This window comes from Prosopis cineraria, unplaced genomic scaffold, assembly GCF_029017545.1.
Source record: "Prosopis cineraria cultivar Desert tree isolate PC_DT_omini unplaced genomic scaffold, ASM2901754v1 PC14, whole genome shotgun sequence".
Taxonomy (NCBI): domain Eukaryota; kingdom Viridiplantae; phylum Streptophyta; class Magnoliopsida; order Fabales; family Fabaceae; genus Prosopis; species Prosopis cineraria.
Genome location: NW_026555345.1, coordinates 6,086,288 through 6,105,427, shown reverse-complemented (window position 1 = coordinate 6,105,427; position 19,140 = coordinate 6,086,288). Strand labels below are relative to the sequence as shown.

General features: G+C 30.4%; 1 protein-coding gene across 1 annotated transcript; it reads left to right on the top strand.

Annotated features, from left to right (window-relative positions):
- Positions 1 to 11,635: 11,635 nt before the first annotated feature.
- On the top strand, positions 11,636 to 18,898 carry LOC129293183 (pyrophosphate--fructose 6-phosphate 1-phosphotransferase subunit beta-like). Its single transcript, XM_054930995.1, has 16 exons — positions 11,636 to 11,899; positions 12,141 to 12,302; positions 12,407 to 12,528; positions 12,713 to 12,766; positions 12,860 to 12,966; positions 13,187 to 13,292; positions 14,012 to 14,075; positions 14,960 to 15,048; positions 16,583 to 16,714; positions 16,830 to 17,000; positions 17,087 to 17,202; positions 17,407 to 17,518; positions 17,684 to 17,768; positions 17,903 to 17,947; positions 18,306 to 18,374; positions 18,586 to 18,898. The coding sequence occupies exons 1-16, from the start codon at positions 11,704 to 11,706 to the stop codon at positions 18,660 to 18,662; spliced, it is 1,707 nt and encodes a 568-aa protein (XP_054786970.1). The 5' UTR covers positions 11,636 to 11,703; the 3' UTR covers positions 18,663 to 18,898.
- The last annotated feature ends 242 nt before the right edge of the window (positions 18,899 to 19,140 follow it).

Genomic DNA, 19,140 nt, shown 5'->3' with positions numbered 1-19,140 from the left:
CATATGATTTCATAATGTTGTAATATATATATATATATATATATCTTGATGGCTATTGAGTTATTACTGAATCAATTTGGCTTTGGACATTCTAATTATGAAATCATTCTAATATCATAAAAACATTCATTTCATTTCAATAATACGAGTGTTTTGCTCTGAATAACTAAAGTGCATTATAACTCATTTATTTTGTTTTTTAGCACACTTGGCTTAATCTTGGGGGAAAAGAACACACAGAATATTCCCTATGACCCATGCATATATACTTCCTTTGATCTTAACAAATAATTATGGCAAAAGATGTCTAAATTCCTGGTAGTTTGTTTCCGCCATTATTTCATCAAATTAAGGATGACAAGATGAAGTGAATATGGCTTGAAATTTGAATCCATACCATTCATAAGAAAATAATAATACGACTAATTTCTCAAACTCTATGAAAATCATCACAAGCTTTCACTACTAACTTTAATACTATAATACGCTCAATCATTTACATGCATTTTGGCTAATTTATTCTATTTCAGAACACTTTGCTTAATTGTGGGGGAAAGGAACACAAAAAAGTACCATACCATATATGACCCGTTTTTTTATTTGAAAAATAAAAAATTATGGCAAAAAGATGTCTAAATTCCTGGTAATCTGTTTCAGTCATTATTATTTCATCAAATCATGGATGACCAGATGAAGTGAATGTGGTTTGAAGTTTGAAACATTACTTATATATATATTATCATTACTTTTATATATATATATATATATATATAATCACTGTATATGTATTATTGTTGAATAAGCTTTTGCCTCAAGGAGGGCTTGGTAGGTGATGATAGAGGTGGTTGAAGTCCAATGATGGAGAAAATCAGACAAAGATTACAAAGACAGCTAATTAAGAATCTCTTTATAAGATATCCCCATTTGCATGCAGATGTTAAATGTAAATTAAAAAAGGTTAGCTTCTCTGCACCACAAATATATATCGCAACAGAAGCTTGGTCGTATAGAACTATGGCGGTGCAAGCATGAGAATTTAAGTTTGAATCTATTTAAATATAGAAAATGTATTTGGGAACCTGATAATGTTCAAATTTCGTCTAGTCAAATAATCATATAAAAAGAGTGGAAAGATATTAGAAAGTGATATTTAAAATTAGGGTAAAAGAGTAATATACTTTCTAAACTATAAGTTGAGTTGACAAGCAGTATCAAAAACCTTAAACTTATTTATTATGTAATTCCTTTCCTCAACTTTTAAATTCATAACAACCTTCCTCTAATGTTAAGTAGATGATAATGTTTGTTACTTTATGACGGCTTGGCTCATTGGATTGACCACATGTCAAGTAAAAATGAGTACCACATGTTCAAACCAGTGGGTCTTGCCACCATAAAGTAATGGCATTATCCTCAACTTAACGTCAAGGGAGAGGTTGCTATGAATTCAAAAATTGAAGAAACAATGTACAATATACGAGTTTAAGATCTCTACTACAGCTCGGCTTATAGTTTAGAGAGTATATTACTCTTTTACTCTTAAAATTAAAATGTATAATAACAAACTAATTTTTTAGGTAAATTTGCAGATAATTTGTAGAGTTTGATCTACTAAAAAGGTTGATTGATGAACTCAAAAAAGCAGCAAATTAAAAAGAAGGCCTACTCCCTCCGTCTCTATATATAAGATGTTTTTAATTGAATCACACAAACCAATAAAAGTTAGTTATCTAATTAAAAATACAGCAGCATTTCAATTTTGCTCATACTTATTATAAATAAAAAATGAATCTCTTTTTTCAAAATAAAATAATGAGAGTACTTATCTTTTTTTTTCAATTTAATAAAGATATAATAATCCATTCATTAAAAAGTATATTAACAACCTTTTATATTTAGGATAAAAAAATACTCTAAAAATTTTTTATATATAAGGATGGAGGGAGTAATAAATTATGAGTACATAAAACAAGAAAGGGGTGTGATTGAGTGATTAGCATGTGACTAGTATTGATTACTATGCTTCATCTCTTTACTTATTAGTACTAAAATGAGAAATATGAATCTCGTTTTTCTATATATTAATTATTAAGGGATTATGTATATGTCAGTTGTGAGTGAGTGGTATGTAGAAGCAACTTGTTTAAGCACATGACCAAAGGCACATGTTGCTCCATTAATCATTGATTCATTAAAGATAAAGCCTATGTCCCTAAACGCTAATTAATTAGATGTATTTATAATAACCATAGGCAAGCACAAGCTGAGACAGACTGTATAGGGCTATGGTTCCCCCAGTACAAAGGGCACGCGAACAATAGCAAAATAGAAGCAGGTTTTATCTTAGGGAGAATTACAGCCATAACTTATAAAAAAAATTAATTATTGTAAGATTCATTAATAATTAATTATACTATCAATGCAGTTTAATTCAATTATTAATGAACCTTACAATAATTAATTTTTTTGTGTAGAATTTCAATGTAATTCTCCCTTTATCTTATTAAATGATGAAGTTGATTATAATTTATATTTTAAAATATTTAATAAGATTTTGTATTAGTTCTTCATTAACTAGCATCAGCGGAGTTATATTTAAGAATAAACATGTGAAGGGAAATGAATGAGAGAACAGAGTTGCACATATAGGAAATAGTATTTGCATAAAAGATCAATTAATGGTGTAAAATCAATACTTGATCCTTCCATTAAAAAATGTAAGAATTTTTAACCAAATAATCTCACCCCTAATAAAATAGTTACTTTTCTTCAAACTACTACTATCTTTTTATATCTACATCTATATAATAGAGTATTTCACTCAAATAAATATAAAATGATTAAATAGGGGCACTTTTAAAAAAAAGTAATAATTACATGTTAAAATATTAAAAATATCTTACATTCTTTAACAGAGTGAGTAAAATATAACACATTTTTTGAGAAATTGGATAAAAAATATAGAGCATATTTAGTGTTTTAAGGTGTAATTAATGTATTTTTTCAAAAATGCTCATAATAAATAAATTATTTTATATTTGTTTTAAAGTGAAATATATTATTAAATAAGAATAAATATAAAAATATAATATTAGTTTAAAAATAATGAACTATTTTATTAGGAGTAAAATTTAGTTAAAAATATTTTACATTTTTTAATTTTTAAAAATAGTCAGAAAATAAAAAAAATTATATGTTTAGTTATTTTAATATGACACAGTATATGAGAAAAAATGTTATGAAAAGATAAAAATATTTAATAATTTAAATATTTAAGTTGGTTCGAATAAGGTCAAAAGTTCAAAAGCCTGATTTAAATAATCCTCACTTAAATTGAGCCTGAATCGATCAAATTATTAGCTCTAATTCAAGTCACATTAAAATATCCTAGTGATACCCACATTTCCGGTCCGAGTGCGCATTACATGGGCAAACATTTCGATGCTTGCCAATAAAAAAAAAAATAAAAGACTAAACTAAACTAACCCTGAGGCCGAAAAATGATTAGAATTGGGCTCATCTTGCCTATTGATATGGATCAACACGGAGTCCAAAAGCCATTTATCAAGTCCGTTTGATGAGATTTTTTTCATTATATAAAGATTAGATTTTTTATTATATTTTGTTTGGTAATTTTTTTTACCAAAAAGCACTGGCTTTATTTTATTTTTGCTTTAATCTACCATACATGTTAATCGGTATCTTAAAATGTCTTATAAAGGCATTGAACATGTATAAATTTGATACATGATACATAACCTCTCTTCTAATTTAGGAAAAATCATATTGAAGGATCATTGAAGAAAATTATTCATAAACAATGACCAATACAAAATATATTATTGTTTAAAATGGAAATGTGATTTGTTTTTTTTTTAATGAGACTTATTGTTAATCTTTGTGTGTGAATAATTTACTTGAATGGTCATTAAATATGATTCTCCCTTTATTCTATCAATTAGAAAGTTAAAAGAGATGAAAATAGGTCATTTTGTTAAATATACTCTGCTTTTTAGTTAGGCTTGGATTATATATAATCCTTTATATTTTAGTTTATGTGATGGAAATCTCTTTTAACTTTTAAAATTCCATCAGAAGACCTCCTAAATTATTAAATTTGTATAGATCACTCACGTACATTTAATTTCTCACCATAACAAACTAATGTTTGAAGAGATTATTTATACATAACTCAAAGTTTAATAGAGTAAGTTTTTTTTTTTGGGACAAAATAGAGTAAGAGTTATTACTTGAACAAAAATTTGAAGTTTAAGAGATATACAGCCAATTAATGTAGAAATGTTTTGTTTGTGAGAATTAATTAACCATATGGAAGTTGTTCGCACAAGTTTATGTTAAGAGACATTTTCACTAAACATTTCTAAATTTTAAAATTAAAAATTAAAACCATATAAAAATTATAATTTGAAACTTTATATAAAAACACTTATCATTAATTTCTTATAAATTAACATTGTTCATTTTCAATTCTAAACCGCATTATTCACTAAAAAAAACCGTGGTTAAGCTGTGATTTTCTTAAAGTTGGGGCTAATTTTTAAATTTTGCCCATGTTATGTGAAAACTGTGGTTAACTATAGAAGAACTTAACCACGATTTAAAAAAAAAAATACTTGTGGTTTAAAGAAATAATTTAGTTACAGCTCTACTATAAATTTGTTTGTTGAAAAAAAAAATTGTTGAGGTAGGTTGCTAGTCTTATTAAAACCAAAACATGTCTCCAGATTTAAAAAATGTTTATAAAAGTATTTACATATTATTCAATAACTTGCGAGTTATGTGACTGTTGTTGGCAATGAAAAAATTGAAAATCACAAAATTATTAATTTAACCATGGTTTTTCAAAACTTGTGGCCAAAAATATTATGTCATAATTAATTACACTTCTATAAAATCGTGAGTGCCTTACAAAACCCACCTACTATTATATAAACCAGCCACAGTTAACCCTTGTAATATAATACTCCATAACATACAAGGTCAATTTTTTTAACGGGAAATTACATGCAGTTTGAGAATAGCAATAGATGTATATAGTTCTAAATTGTTTTATTATGATAATTAACATATTTTACATATTTTTACCTCACTTTTCTTGACTTATTAGCACTTGATTTGATATAATTTTGAATAATTGGGTAATATTTGTGATTAGAGGGTAAATGAATATTTTTAGAGAATTTAGGATTTATTATTTTTTCAATTTTATTGAATATTATTTTTTTAATTTCCTAAAATATTGATTTTATTACATTACACACAAATATTGATTTATTGTAACTAATCACTGGTTGGGGGTATATATGTGTTGTGTTGGCAAAAAAAGAGAGATATATGATTTTGTAAAACCAGGAATAAGGTTAAGGCCATGGTATTTAGAAAACAATTGGAAGAATATTGATAAAGTCGCTTAATTAATTACCTTGGCCTACTTTATGACGTGTATGAAGGATTCAAGAAAACAATGAAGTGCCCACTTGAAAAAGAATAGGCTGACTATTAGAACACTTTGATCAATGGATAGGATGGTGGAAGAACGACAACAAAATCTTAAAAGGATGGATTAATGATAGCTAAATTTTTAATAAAAAAATTTTATGAAATAAATTATAAATATTAATTTAAATATTTATAAATAAAAATTTGAATTATAAATTAATTGTTATTTTCATAATTTCAATATCATATTTATAATTGAAATTTTTAAATTTTTAATTATTTAAATCAATATTTATAACTGATTTAATAAAAAAAGTATGGGGGATCTAAGTATTATTAATTTCCTCTTTTGGAATTAACTATCATTCTCCTTAAAAAGGTTGATTCAGTTTAATAAGAAGTTTCAAGTTTAAATTTAAATATATAATAGTAATTAAATTCTCAATAAAAATATATATTATTAAAAAATGTTTCTTTAAGAATTAATTTAATTTAAATACATGAGCTCGTTGTAAAAAAAAACAAAACAAAACAAAAGAAAACAAGAACAGACCGACAGACACGTCACCACCTTGTCATGATCTTATCTTTCAATTGTGGATAAGCTCTTCAACTTGCACTAAATTAAATAATTTAAGAAAAATTTCGATAAATCCCTATACCGTACACTATTTTCAATTTGGTCATCATATTGAAACTTTGTATTGCTCATTAGTCCCTAGGATAAGGGGAGAGGAATGGCCATTGCAATATTAAGTGCACACTAAGGGGCCAAGCCTGATAAACTAACCTAAGTAAGCTTAAAAAATTTTAAGAATAAACTTAAAAGTTCAGACGATTTTTTTTTTGTTACTTCAAACTTATTCAAACTGATCAATTAAATTAAAGAAATTCGAGCCAAATTTGAACTCAAATAGACTTAATTTATATATTCATATTCTTTTTTATTATTAATAAAATAAAATTAGCATTCATTTCATTTTTTTTTTGCTTAGCATTCATTTCATATGTTTTGAATATTTTTGAAAAAATTAAAGAGAAATAAATATAAGAGGTTAATTCACATGCTTTTGTTTTTACTCTTTCCATATTTGATCTCACTTTAATAAGAATAGAAAAAAGCATGTCATTTTGTTATGTTGATTGAAAAAATTAATATTTTTTTAAGATAAAAATTGAAATTGTCTCATAACAATAAAAGAAATATTTAACAATTTGAATATTTAGACCAATTTAAAAGCTTAAGATGCTAAAGCTCAAGCCTGGTTATGTTAGCTTTTATATGTATGTGTGTGTGTGTGTGTGTGTGTTTGGGTATTTTTAAATCAGTTCAAATAAATCCAATTCAAATAGTATTGGCCCACCTGAATTACCATTGGAAATTTGCTATTATTTTGAGCTTATTATATATAATGAAAACATCAATTTACGCATACATTTAGGTTAGTTTGGGTGGGGTGAAAAAGAAATGAAAAGATATTCGAGACATATTTGGTTGATTTTCCATAGATTTCATTACACTTTATCATGGAAAGATTGGCCGCAAATTTTTTTCCGTCCAAATATAGATGGACTATGGCGTCCTCAATTAACCATTAAAGGTGAGGGGCAATTTAGTCCTTTCACATTAAATTCTTTAAGGAAAATTTCACAAAAGACCCCTCACCAAACATAATAAAAAAAAAAGACTCTAAAAATATTGATATATTACTATAAGGTAGGGGCACTAATTTGAAATTAAATTTCACAATCAAATGATAATATTACCTCTCATTAAAAGAAAAAGATGGACATGGATCAAGAAAACAGACGAATCTCCATCATTAAAGATGAATCTCTCCTAAGTTGAATTATGGTATCTAAAGATCAGTGAGACCTCCATCAATTTTCAAGACTTGAATTAAATGATCAACTCTTATATATAATTAATTTTAAGTGAGGATTATTCATCATAATTACAAATCTTAAAATACAAAAAATATAAATAAAGATTCAAATCTCTCTAAGACTTGAACTAAGCCATCTGAAGATCAACGACACTACCATCATCAGAGTTCCTACACAAGAATCATTTGATGGAAGAAGAACTATGAATAACGTGCAAAAAACTGGACAAATAAAACATACATGTTATATCATTATGTCTTTGACATACCAGTATATGTTTGAAAGAATTCCAAGTAAAACATATAAGTAAAACATAATTATATCGATATGTCTGTAATATACCAGTATGTATTTGAAATAATTCCAAATATAACATGCCAATAAAATATGCTCATAATGGTATGATTTTATATTTAAATGATTTATTCATCCCCTTAGTGCATGTTATTAATTACCTTATGATAATTGTTAATTTCCTTAATGCACTTGTTTGTTGCAGCATTGATTGAAAGAATTCTAAGTAAAACATACCGGTAAAACATGATCATATCGTTATATCTTTGATATATTGATATGTGTTTGAAAGAATTCTAAATAAAACATACCGATAAAACATGATCATATCATTATATCTTTGATATACCGGTATGTGTTTGAAAGAATTCTAAATAAAACATACCGATAGAACTTCATATTTGAATGACTTGTTCGTCACTTTAGTGTGTGTGGTTAACTTACGACAGTTATTAATTTTTTTATCGTACTTATTTGTTACGATGTTGATGAAAAGAATTCCAAGTAAAACTTACCAATAGAACATGCTCACACTAGTAGGATTTTATGTTTGAATGACTTGTTCGTTGCCTTAGTGTATGTGGTTAATTATTCTATGACAATTGTCAATTTCTCTACCTCACTTATTTTTTACAACATTGACTGCTTTCCTAATATTGGTTTAATGTTTGAATGACTTATTTGTTACCCTACTATGTGGTGTTCATTATCCTACCGCATGTTGTTAATTTTTCTATCTCACTTATTCTTTACAACAAGCGCATATGACAAAAGAACTAGAAAAGAGGTGCCGGTATGTAACATATATACCGGTAAGAAGCATATATATTGGTATGAGAGGGATATACTGATATTGGTCTTTGGCATGCACGGATGAGTAGCTGAGAAGGAGATATTGATATGTAACACATATATCAATAAGAATGACATATATCGGTATCAAATGCTTAACGAAACCCTCTTCTACATCTAAACTGAGGGAAGAACAACACCAACCAAAAAAAGCTACAACGTCAAAGGCAAGCACCCGACTGGCTAGTGACTCGATCAAGAGATATTCTTAGGTAGGACTTTTGATGATGGAGGTGTCCTTGATCTTTAAACTTAAGAGTTTGTGAAGCTTAAGTGCATCATTTATGTTTATCAAAGATGTGTGCAATGATGGGTGAGATAAGAACTTTCCTGAGTGAAATTTTCTATATGTTTACAAGATGTAACAGACAATTTTTCTTTATTTTTGTAATGAGAGGCAATATTGTTATTTGGTTGTGAAATTTAGTTTCAAATTATTGCCCCTACCTTATGATGATCAGTGATATGTCAATATTTTTAATTTTTTTTTAAGTATAGTTAGAGTTTCTTGAGTGAAATTTTTTCAATTATCTATGAATTATGATCTTTCTTGTTTTCTGCTATATCAATCGGGCTATCAAGTGATTCGATGGCTTTATATGTCAAGCATGCCTGAGGCATTCGAGCTCATTGAGCCGAGCTTTGGGCCACAATAAATTGTTTTATATCTTTTTATTCTTTTAAATAATTTGACTTCTTTTTCTGGCCTGAAATAAATAATTTAATTCGTTGAATTCCATTATTATAATTATGAATTTTATAACATCATAGTCTATGAATATAAGTTTTGCTTAGTTAAGTTTCTTATTGAATTGAAAACCATCAGTGTGTCGAATTTTTTTTCCCCTCCCATGCTATTAAACAAAAAGAAGTAATCCATTTTCGATGGTTAATGCATAATACCAATTTTAAAAGAGTTTCACTTTAACACTAGTTTTTTTAATCAAATAATGATTTTAAAAAAATAAAATTCCATATATATTTTGATTGTTTTATTAGACCAGTCAATCAAATTATATATATTCATGGAACTACATAAACACATGATCCACAGGCGCAAAGTGCAATTAATTAATTATATATAATATTAAAAATTTGAAGATATATAAAATGAAATCGTTTCCAGTTGAAGAATCATCCACCGATTCAAGGGAGACGGTGGTGGCAAAATAAACTCACGACGCATTACCCACTGATTTCATTAGCTAGAAAGGTTAATAATTAATAATTAACACACACACAGACACATTGTTGATTTTTTCAATCATACATGTGATTGATAAAATGTAAGTTGGATAAAAAAATTATATATGTAAACATATACCTGGATTTTATATATTTAAATATTTATTCATCCAAAGATAATTTATAAATGAATTTTAATCAATAAAGCTAAAAAAACAAAACTTTGAGTCCTTATATTTTATTTATGTTTTGTTATTAGTCTTTATACTTTTTTTAATATGTTAAATCCTTAAATTTTTATTTTTTAATGTTCTAGATTTCCTATACTTTATTCATGAAGAAATTTACAATATTAAAAAATAAAAATATAAAAATCTAAAATATTAAACAATATATAAAAATTAATAACAAAAGATAAGTAAAGTATAGAAATTCAAAGTTATTCTTTGACATAAAGTTGTTTGTATGGCCAAAAATCAATAAAGGTTATATCGAAAAAATTCGTGCGAGCCAATCTAGTTGATATTGAAGCTAGCTATGTTTTTTTACAGTTTCCATCAATAATTAACAATTATAATAATCAAATTTAATAATATTATCTATTTTTTTGTTAAAATAATATTATCTGTTGTCCCTGTCGATTTGAAAATCATTACCTAATCCATCCTATATAAAATAGTTTCCAATTTGTAATTAGTAATTATCCTCACAAAGCAATATATTTTTTCCTTTTTACCAGAATTATCACTGAGCATCAAGAAATTTAAAAGCGACAGAAAGCTGTGGTTAGTTACCTTATTTTATTTTAGCACCTTTCTATATCTTTCTGACAGTAACACATAGTAACCCTGATACAGAATCTATCATCTTCATCCTGGGGAGAGGGTTCCTCCCTTTCATCCTTGGACACACGTGGATGATTTGGCCAACTGATTAATTATTATTTATTAATTTAATTTAATAATTATTAATGCTATTTAATTAATATATAGTACTTATACTACTTATAAATAATAATTTCTGACTTATTTCTATCTTTGAACAATATATTCCTCTCATTCGAGTAAATAATTTTCTTAGTTTTATTTATTATAATTTTTTATTCTCATTAAATGTTAGTAAGAAAAAAAATTATTAAATTTATATATGTAATAAAAATAAAATTAAAAAGTTATTAAATTTTTTTGGGAAAATAAGGATAAAATCTCTTTAAAATATATAAATGATAATTTGGTCTTTCAAAATGCCATAATTCTCTTAAAGTCTTTAAGGACTTTTCTTTCATTAATAAATTTATATAAATTTTTAAAATTATCCTTATTGAAAATAAAATATTTATAAGTTTTGTTTAAATATTCACAACTTTCCTTCTTATATTCACAACAATGCAATAACAAATAAAGAATTTAACATGTGAAGTTGTGATTTGCTGTTGCATTATTGGGAATATAAAAAAAAATTATGAATATTTAAACAAAATTTGTGAATTATTTATTTCAACAAAAATAATTTGATAATTTAGATAAATTCATTAATAATAAAAAAGTCTTTGGATACTTCAATAAAATTATGACATTTTAAAAAACTAAATTATTATTTATATATTTTAAAAAAAATTTATTTTTATTTTTTTATTTTTTTACAACGTCGGAAAGGGGAGAGTTTTTAAATTTTTTTGGAGTTAGTAAGTTTTATTTTTTAAATTTAATAAAATATATCAAAAATAACTTATAAATAATACAGCATATTCACTTTGCAGTCAAGACAATTAATAATAATAACTCGCTGCCTAAAAAGAAAAAAACACAAGAACTTGACGCATTTTTCTGAGTTGGTTTGGTTTGGTTGGAGGAAGTGTCATGCTTTCTCATATATAATTATATATACATATATATCAAAAATATATATATATATATACACACACATATATATATACACGCACTGCCCACAAAAAAATATATTTACGCTTCGTTCCCACTGGAAGATAACTGTCACTGTGATCGTTTCTGATAGGTCTGATCAACAATGGCACCGTCTTTTTTACCAAACGGTGGCCTCGCCGCTGGCTGGTCCACCGCTCCTTCCGTCACCAGTCGTCTCACCTCAGTCTACAGTGATGTCCAAACCAGTCGTATCGACTACGATCTTCCTCTTCCTTCCGTTCTCAGAAATCCTTTCAAGGTTGTTGATGGTCCCCGAAGCTCCGCTGCTGGACACCCAGGTCTGTCTTTTCTCCTTGTTGTTCAATTGGGTCCGAATTCTGTGATGGTCGATCAATTTCTATGCGCTCCGTTCAATTTCTGGCTAATTTTACTTTCTGACTGGTTGAGTTCACTTAAGTAGTTGAAACGAAATGATGATTCTATTGGATGGTTGATTGTAGAGTTAAGTTTCCTTTTTGTGGATTTTTACGTTTTGTCAGGTTACTTAGTTTGGAAATTGACTGATAATGGATTTTGCAGAGGAAATTGCGAAGCTGTTTCCAAACTTGTTTGGGCAGCCTTCAGCAATGTTGGTGCCCGGTGATTCTGATACGGTGCTACCAGATAAGAAGTTGAAGATTGGTGTGGTATTGTCAGGGGGCCAAGCTCCTGGAGGTCATAATGTGATTTCTGGAATTTTCGGTGAGGATCATTTTGTTTGAATTTAATGGGATGTCTTGGTATCATTTGGCTCTACGTGTGTCGTGGAACTTAATTTTTATCTTTTTTTCATTTTCTTTTTTAAGATTACCTGCAACACCGCGCAAAAGGAAGCACGTTATATGGTTTCAGGGGTGGTCCTGCTGGCATCATGAAGTGCAAATACGTTGAACTGAACTCGGACTATATTTATCCTTACAGAAATCAGGTTCCTCTTCTTTACCTAGAAAACAGTTGTCATGTTTCAGTTTCATGGTTTTTACATGTTCCTTTGTGTAGTGCTGCGTCATACAGGTCAAAGTTTTATGCACTTAGCACATGATATAATTATTACTCCTCTTATATCAAATAACTACAAGAATGTGACCTCTTGCATCAATTTCCTCTTGCAGGGTGGCTTTGACATGATTTGCAGTGGTAGGGACAAGATTGAAACTCCAGAGCAGGCACGGCTAAATATAGCTTCTATATATTATGTGATTACCTGACTAGCTTTTCTATATCTGCGGTACGAAGAGTGATCTATTTTACATGTTCAGTTTAAACAAGCTGAAGACACAGTACAGAAGCTGGACTTGGATGGGCTTCTTGTTATCGGTGGAGATGACTCAAACACAAATGCATGCCTTCTTGCTGAAAACTTCAGGTTGTCTTAATGAAGGTTTATTTTTGGCATAATCTATATTAAAGTAGTGATGGTGCTTTCTTGTTGATTAGCAAATCACCTTCTGGGTTCATTTATCAGTTCTTAGATTAAATTATTAAGTCGGCCTTAGAACATACATATGAGAAGACAAACAATTTCCTAATCCATTCACAGACATGTTGTCATTGCAGTTTGTTTTACTCTAAGTTGGTTCATGCAGGAATAAAAATATGAAAACACTAGTGATTGGATGCCCCAAAACCATTGATGGTGATTTGAAATGCAAAGAAGTTCCCACAAGTTTCGGGTTTGATACTGCATGCAAGGTGAGTGAAGCTATGCAGCCACTTCTCATTGCACATTTGTTAATGCAAGTTCAGTTTAGATTTTGAAGGCTCCACAATCAATTCTCACAGTGTCTATGGGTGGCAGAATCAAATCTGTTTTCTTAGGATAAAATAAGGTGAGAGTTGACACCAGGGTCCAAAATCAGGAGCAATCTCATGAATGCTTCTACCTTCCAATATCAGTTCCCCCACTTCCCAATAGAACATAATTTACTTGAATTTTCTTATCATAATTTGTTGCATATTTACAATTTTTCCAGGAATACCGACATTATTCCTCGTTCCTAGTGATTTCATGTTCCATTGGTATCTCTTTTTAGTTGCTATGGTGTGCCCTTCTCTACCACTTCTTGTAAATAAATTCATTGTGAGAAAGAAGATTAGTACAAATGAGCATAACAAAATCTTCTAAACAAGTCGTAGGGGGAAAAAAGAAAGGATAAAGGGGAAAAAAACAAGAAATTCATGAGCTCAAAATAGTGCTCCCATCCCTTGAGAAACTATCCTTAAGAAACCATGATACCTATGAAGCCTCTTCTCATGCATTTATGTGATTAGGCTTTCACCCCCTTTCCGGAAACTCTTGTACACTTATTTATTGAAATATCACTGATGCTAAATTTAGATCCCTTCTTTAATACATGTTGCATAATTACATGACCAAGCTTTGATTACTTTGTTATGTGGATTGGATGCAGATATATTCAGAAATGATTGGAAATGTTATGGTAGATGCACGATCAAGTGGAAAATATTACCACTGTAAGTATATTCAATTGGGATGTTTATATAATTTTTGGCAATTAGAGACTCACGACTTTATAGAGTTTAACTGACTGATGTTGTATGCATAACTTTGTACGTTAATTGTTGGTGCTAGTCTGCGCTTCCTAGCTTCCTGTTTATTGCAAAATGAACCACTTCACCTAGCCCTTTAAACCCCTCACGTCACCTGATCTTTTTCCTCACATCAGAAGATTTGAATCATGAGTTCATATTATCTGAGACTATCCCTGTGGCATTTCACATATGCCATTTTTCCTGTCACAAATTACTTGTAATCTGAATATTTTCTTCCCCCATTATGTTTGTGTCAAGGGAATCTACAACATGCTTACGAGAATATTCCTCTTTTTTTTTTTATTAAGACGGAAAATATGATAATATTCCTCCGTAGTATCAAAAAATGATGCCTTTTTAATGCACCTACCTTGCCTTATCTCAGCATTTTCCCTCCTGTGAGGTGACATTTCTGTTTCTGGTTCTCTTGAAAATTTGATATATCATGCTTTAAGGTTGTTGTGTAAAGGTAACTTTCATGGCTCTTTATTCAGTCATTGATTATATATGAAGATAAACTATGGCCTCTAGATCTTTTTCTTTTTGTTTTTTTTTTTTTGGGCAGAATCTATGACCTCTTGATTAGTTTTGACATGAATGTTTTCCAACATCTACAGAGTGTGGTACTTTTCTTAGAATGATGTGATATGATCTGAAAGATAGGAGGCTTTACTTCATATGGTTCAACATTAAAATTAGGAAGCAGTTCCGCCTCCCATTAATATCTTTCTCTATATATAAATATATGCATGTATATTGGGCTTGAAGTCATGGATAACATAACACGTTTGAAATTCTGTCTGCAGTTGTACGGCTCATGGGACGTGCAGCTTCACACATTACACTGGAATGTGCTTTACAAACCCATCCTAACATTACTATTATTGGAGAAGAGGTCTTTCATAAACTCAGCTAATTCATTTAGTGTCTCCGTAGATGTTGAATATCATATTAAGATGTATTATTGTTGATCTTGTGATTCAAGTTGTCGTCTCTACTCTGTACTGCCCAATGATGTTAAAGAATCACATCATCCTCTCATGAAATCAAGAGATGCACTACACTAACTCTGTTAGGAGAAAAGAAAGTAATTTACCATAGATTTTGTGTAGCTTTGAAGGTTTTTGAGAAGCCATATGGCATTTCAAATCAAAATGACACTAAGCTTGGTGCAAATTTTTGACCAAAAGCACAAAAGTGTGGAGTCATAATGCGAAAACAATTGTGCCTGCCACCTGAATAAATTACTTCCTCCTATATGTGGAAAATAGTATATAGCAGACATGAGGTGATAGGAAATAGCATTCATCCTCTTGAGCAAACTCTTGTAACCACTTTCAGCACCATCCAGCCCCCCTCCCAGCTCTCATGTAAAAGGACATGCTTCCTTGTATGGTTTCTTATTCTGAGACTCAATGACATGCAATATTTTGGAAACCTGCGAGCATCAATTCAGTCAGTCGAACCATGAACTACCCATGTTAGCAGTCTAGTTAGTATTCAATTTTCTATAAAGTTGAATTGAATTACTTAGCTAGTACCAGTTTGAGTCTTTGAGAGAGAGAGAACCGTGTGATCCTTCCTTTGAGCTTCCAAATGTTCAATTTAAAAAAAAAATATGGCAAAGGGCCAGGAATGGGGGCATCAAACTTGGTCTAAATGACTTGGCCCGGCCCTAAAGAGCCTGTCCTTGACGAGCTCAAGCCTAAAAGAGTCAGCCCGTTTAAACTCACTTACCCTTTGAGATCCTTATATGCGAAGCCCGACTCTCATGATAATGGGCTTAGGCCTGGTCCACGGGCTTCAAGCCCTTTTACCTTTTTTTTTTTACATTTTTTATCAAACCAAAAATATTTAAACAAACTTAAACAAGCTTAGAAAGTTTAGTTTAGGATTTTATAAAATAAATTTTAAAAAAAATAGATGTGAGCTTAAACTAGCAGCCCTTGGCCCACTTAAAACCCATTAGGGCTAGCCCGTTTAAGTGTGTTTTGCAATTTCAAGGTCCTATATGTAAGCCCAACCCTCCTTTTAAATGGGTTGGCTCGTCGGGCTTGGTCTAGGCTCTACCCATTTTCCCCCAACCAGGAGGTCAGTACTTATTTTTGGTTCATGTGAAAAAATATTAATTTGTTATCCGTGTTTAAATTAGACTGAAATAATTCATAGCGCATGGAAATAGCTATGTACTAAATAAATTATGTTCTTTTTTTTTATAGTTATTATATTTCATAACTGTATCATGTAATAATATATTAAAATAGAATATATACTTTCTAATTAATTTAAAAAATTATTTGGGTTGATTTCTGTTTTGGATTTCTCCCCTGATTGCAGCCTAGTGCAGTCAGTGTAAGCACTGGTGATGCATAATTTGTGAAAGGCTTCTAATGTCAATTTAGAACTGAACTGGAGCTGTCTTGTTACAGGTTGCTGTCAAGAAGCAGACCCTGAAAAATGTCACAGACTACATTGTAGATATTATTTGTAAGCGTGCTGAGGCTAATTATAACTATGGGGTCATCCTTATCCCCGAAGGTCTAATTGATTTTATTCCTGAGGTATGAATCACTCTGCTTAGAAGAGTTTTGATTCAGTCTGTTATTCTCCTTTTATTTACTTGTGATATAAGCTTTTCATATGATAGGCAGTCGTATGTTATGGTGCCATTTGCAGGTCCAGCAGCTTATTGCTGAACTAAATGAAATCCTTGCCAATGATACTGTGGATGAAGGTGGGCTATGGAAAAAGAAACTTACTGATCAATCATTAAAGCTTTTTGAATTTTTACCTCGATCAATTCAAGAACAATTGATGCTTGAGAGAGATCCCCATGGAAATGTTCAGGTACCATGTACTTTCTTTCTGTGATTGTCTGTTCCCAGCTTGCACTTAACTAGGTATTGAAGTTATGCTGGCCTTTTCCCACTCAGGTTGCCAAGATAGAGACAGAGAAAATGCTTATTCAGATGGTTGATGCTGAGTTGGAGAAGAGAAAGAAAGAGGGTTCATATAAAGCGGTGTTCAAAGGGCAGTCTCACTTTTTCGGGTATTTTATTTAATCACACATTTCTTGGGGGGGTTTCATGTTATGAAACGTATTCTGAATATGCAAAGAACTTCTCAGTGCATACTCTGTAAATTGCCTTTCATTTAGATTTATAATTTTATTTAACCCTGCATTTGCTTGTCACCATCTTTTGACTTAATTTTTTAGAACTTGTAGTTACTCACACTTGTTTTAAATTTGCAGCTACGAGGGGAGATGCGGCTTGCCAACTAACTTTGATGCTATGTACTGCTATGCATTGGGCTATGGTGCTGGAGCCCTCCTTCACAGTGGGAAGACCGGATTAATATCATCAGTTTGTGCTTCTCCCCTGCCTTGTCATCTTCTTTTGATTACAAGTTTACAATTTTCATTTCTACTGCTGTTGATGACTTGTTATGTTATAAAATTGTTTGTCTGGTAGCTTTAAAGCTGTACAACTGTCAGCTAAATTCTTTCTCTTTTGTGATATTTTTATCAGGTTGGGAACTTGAGTGCTCCGGTAGAAGAATGGACTGTCAGTGGAACTGCACTCACATCAATGATGGATGTGGAGAGGAGACGTGGTACGCATTTTGATCCATCAGAGCTTCCAGTGGCTATTTCTTGATTAATCATACATGAAATGTCATTTTGTCTCCATGATCCAGCTCATATAAACGTCCATCTGTTGCTTATGAATGTTTAATTTCCTATGCAGGTAAATTTAAGCCTGTGATCAAGAAGGCAATGGTTGAACTTGAAGGTATGTTATCATCCAAACACTAATTATTCAGCTTAAATCAAAAACTAAGGGATTCACGATGGATGAACGGGTGAAAGAGTGAACTATTGCTTTTAACTCCTTGGCATGAGAATAATAAAATGGAAGGGGAGGAAAAGAAATAATTTGCATCATATTCCCTTGATGTGGGGCATAGGATAACTTTGTTTCTTTTCACCAACCACCATGGGCATAATTGTTCGCCCACAGACGCTTGGGGATTTCAAGATTATCAATTTTTGTCTTTCTTTTCTTTTGCATAAACGTTTTTCTTTATATAAAACATGGATTTTGCAATAAAAGATGAAATATTGATTACATTTGACGTTGAATTATCCAGGGCCACCCTATAAAAAGTTTGCCTCAATGAGGGATGAGTGGGCCCTAAAGAATCACTACATGTGTCCAGGTATGCTCTATTCTATTTACTGATAACTGGCTGTTTTCACTATGCCTTCATCTGAGAAAGGCCTTGTTTTTTGTTTGACATGGTTTATATTTCCATTTAAATTGAAAAAATTGACTGTGGAAAAGTGGTATAGAATGAAAGCTGCCTTTATGTTGAACTTGGAGCTAGTCCTAATCTCCATTGTGATTTATGGTGATAACATTTGCTGCAGGTCCAATTCAATTCTCTGGGCCAGGATCTAATACAGTTAATCACACATTGCTTCTGGAGCTCGGTGTAGAATCTTAGGCATGTTGTGAAATAAATCTTTGTTTTGATTATGGCAGTTCCTATCTATATGTTTCGACGTGCCTTGATAGGTAAGCTCATATCTTGCGGTAGAATGGGCCAGGTTCCTTGTTCATGCTGATCATGGCATTGTAATACCTCTTCAGTCCTAGGCCATTTGCTCGGCCTTCCTGTTGCACATACTGGACTGGCTTTGTTAATAAAGACTGGATTTTGATAAAAACGTTTTGAACTAAGATTTGAATTCCTGTTAAGAAAAATGTTCATATGTTTCAAAAGGGTTGCCTCTAATGAAAAGTTACATGTGTGCAATTTAAAAAAAAAAAAAAACTAGATTTTGATGGAATTCCATAAATGTTCATTTTTACCAAGTTATTGACTGGTCGAGGTAATGGTATCAATTATCAAATTAAGATCATTTGGAGGAAAGCTGACCATGAAGCAGAATAACTATGCCAAATCCTGACGGAGCTCTCTG

What these genes read in the sequence shown, in the direction of transcription:
- LOC129293183 (XM_054930995.1), top strand. Translation starts at nt 11,704, where the DNA reads ATGGCACCGTCTTTTTTACCAAACGGTGGCCTCGCCGCTGGCTGGTCC. An exon ending in TAATTGATTTTATTCCTGAG is followed by an intron (nt 16,715 to 16,829) that starts GTATGAATCACT and finishes TGCCATTTGCAG; the next exon opens with GTCCAGCAGCTTATTGCTGA. An exon ending in GAATCACTACATGTGTCCAG is followed by an intron (nt 18,375 to 18,585) that starts GTATGCTCTATT and finishes CATTTGCTGCAG; the next exon opens with GTCCAATTCAATTCTCTGGG.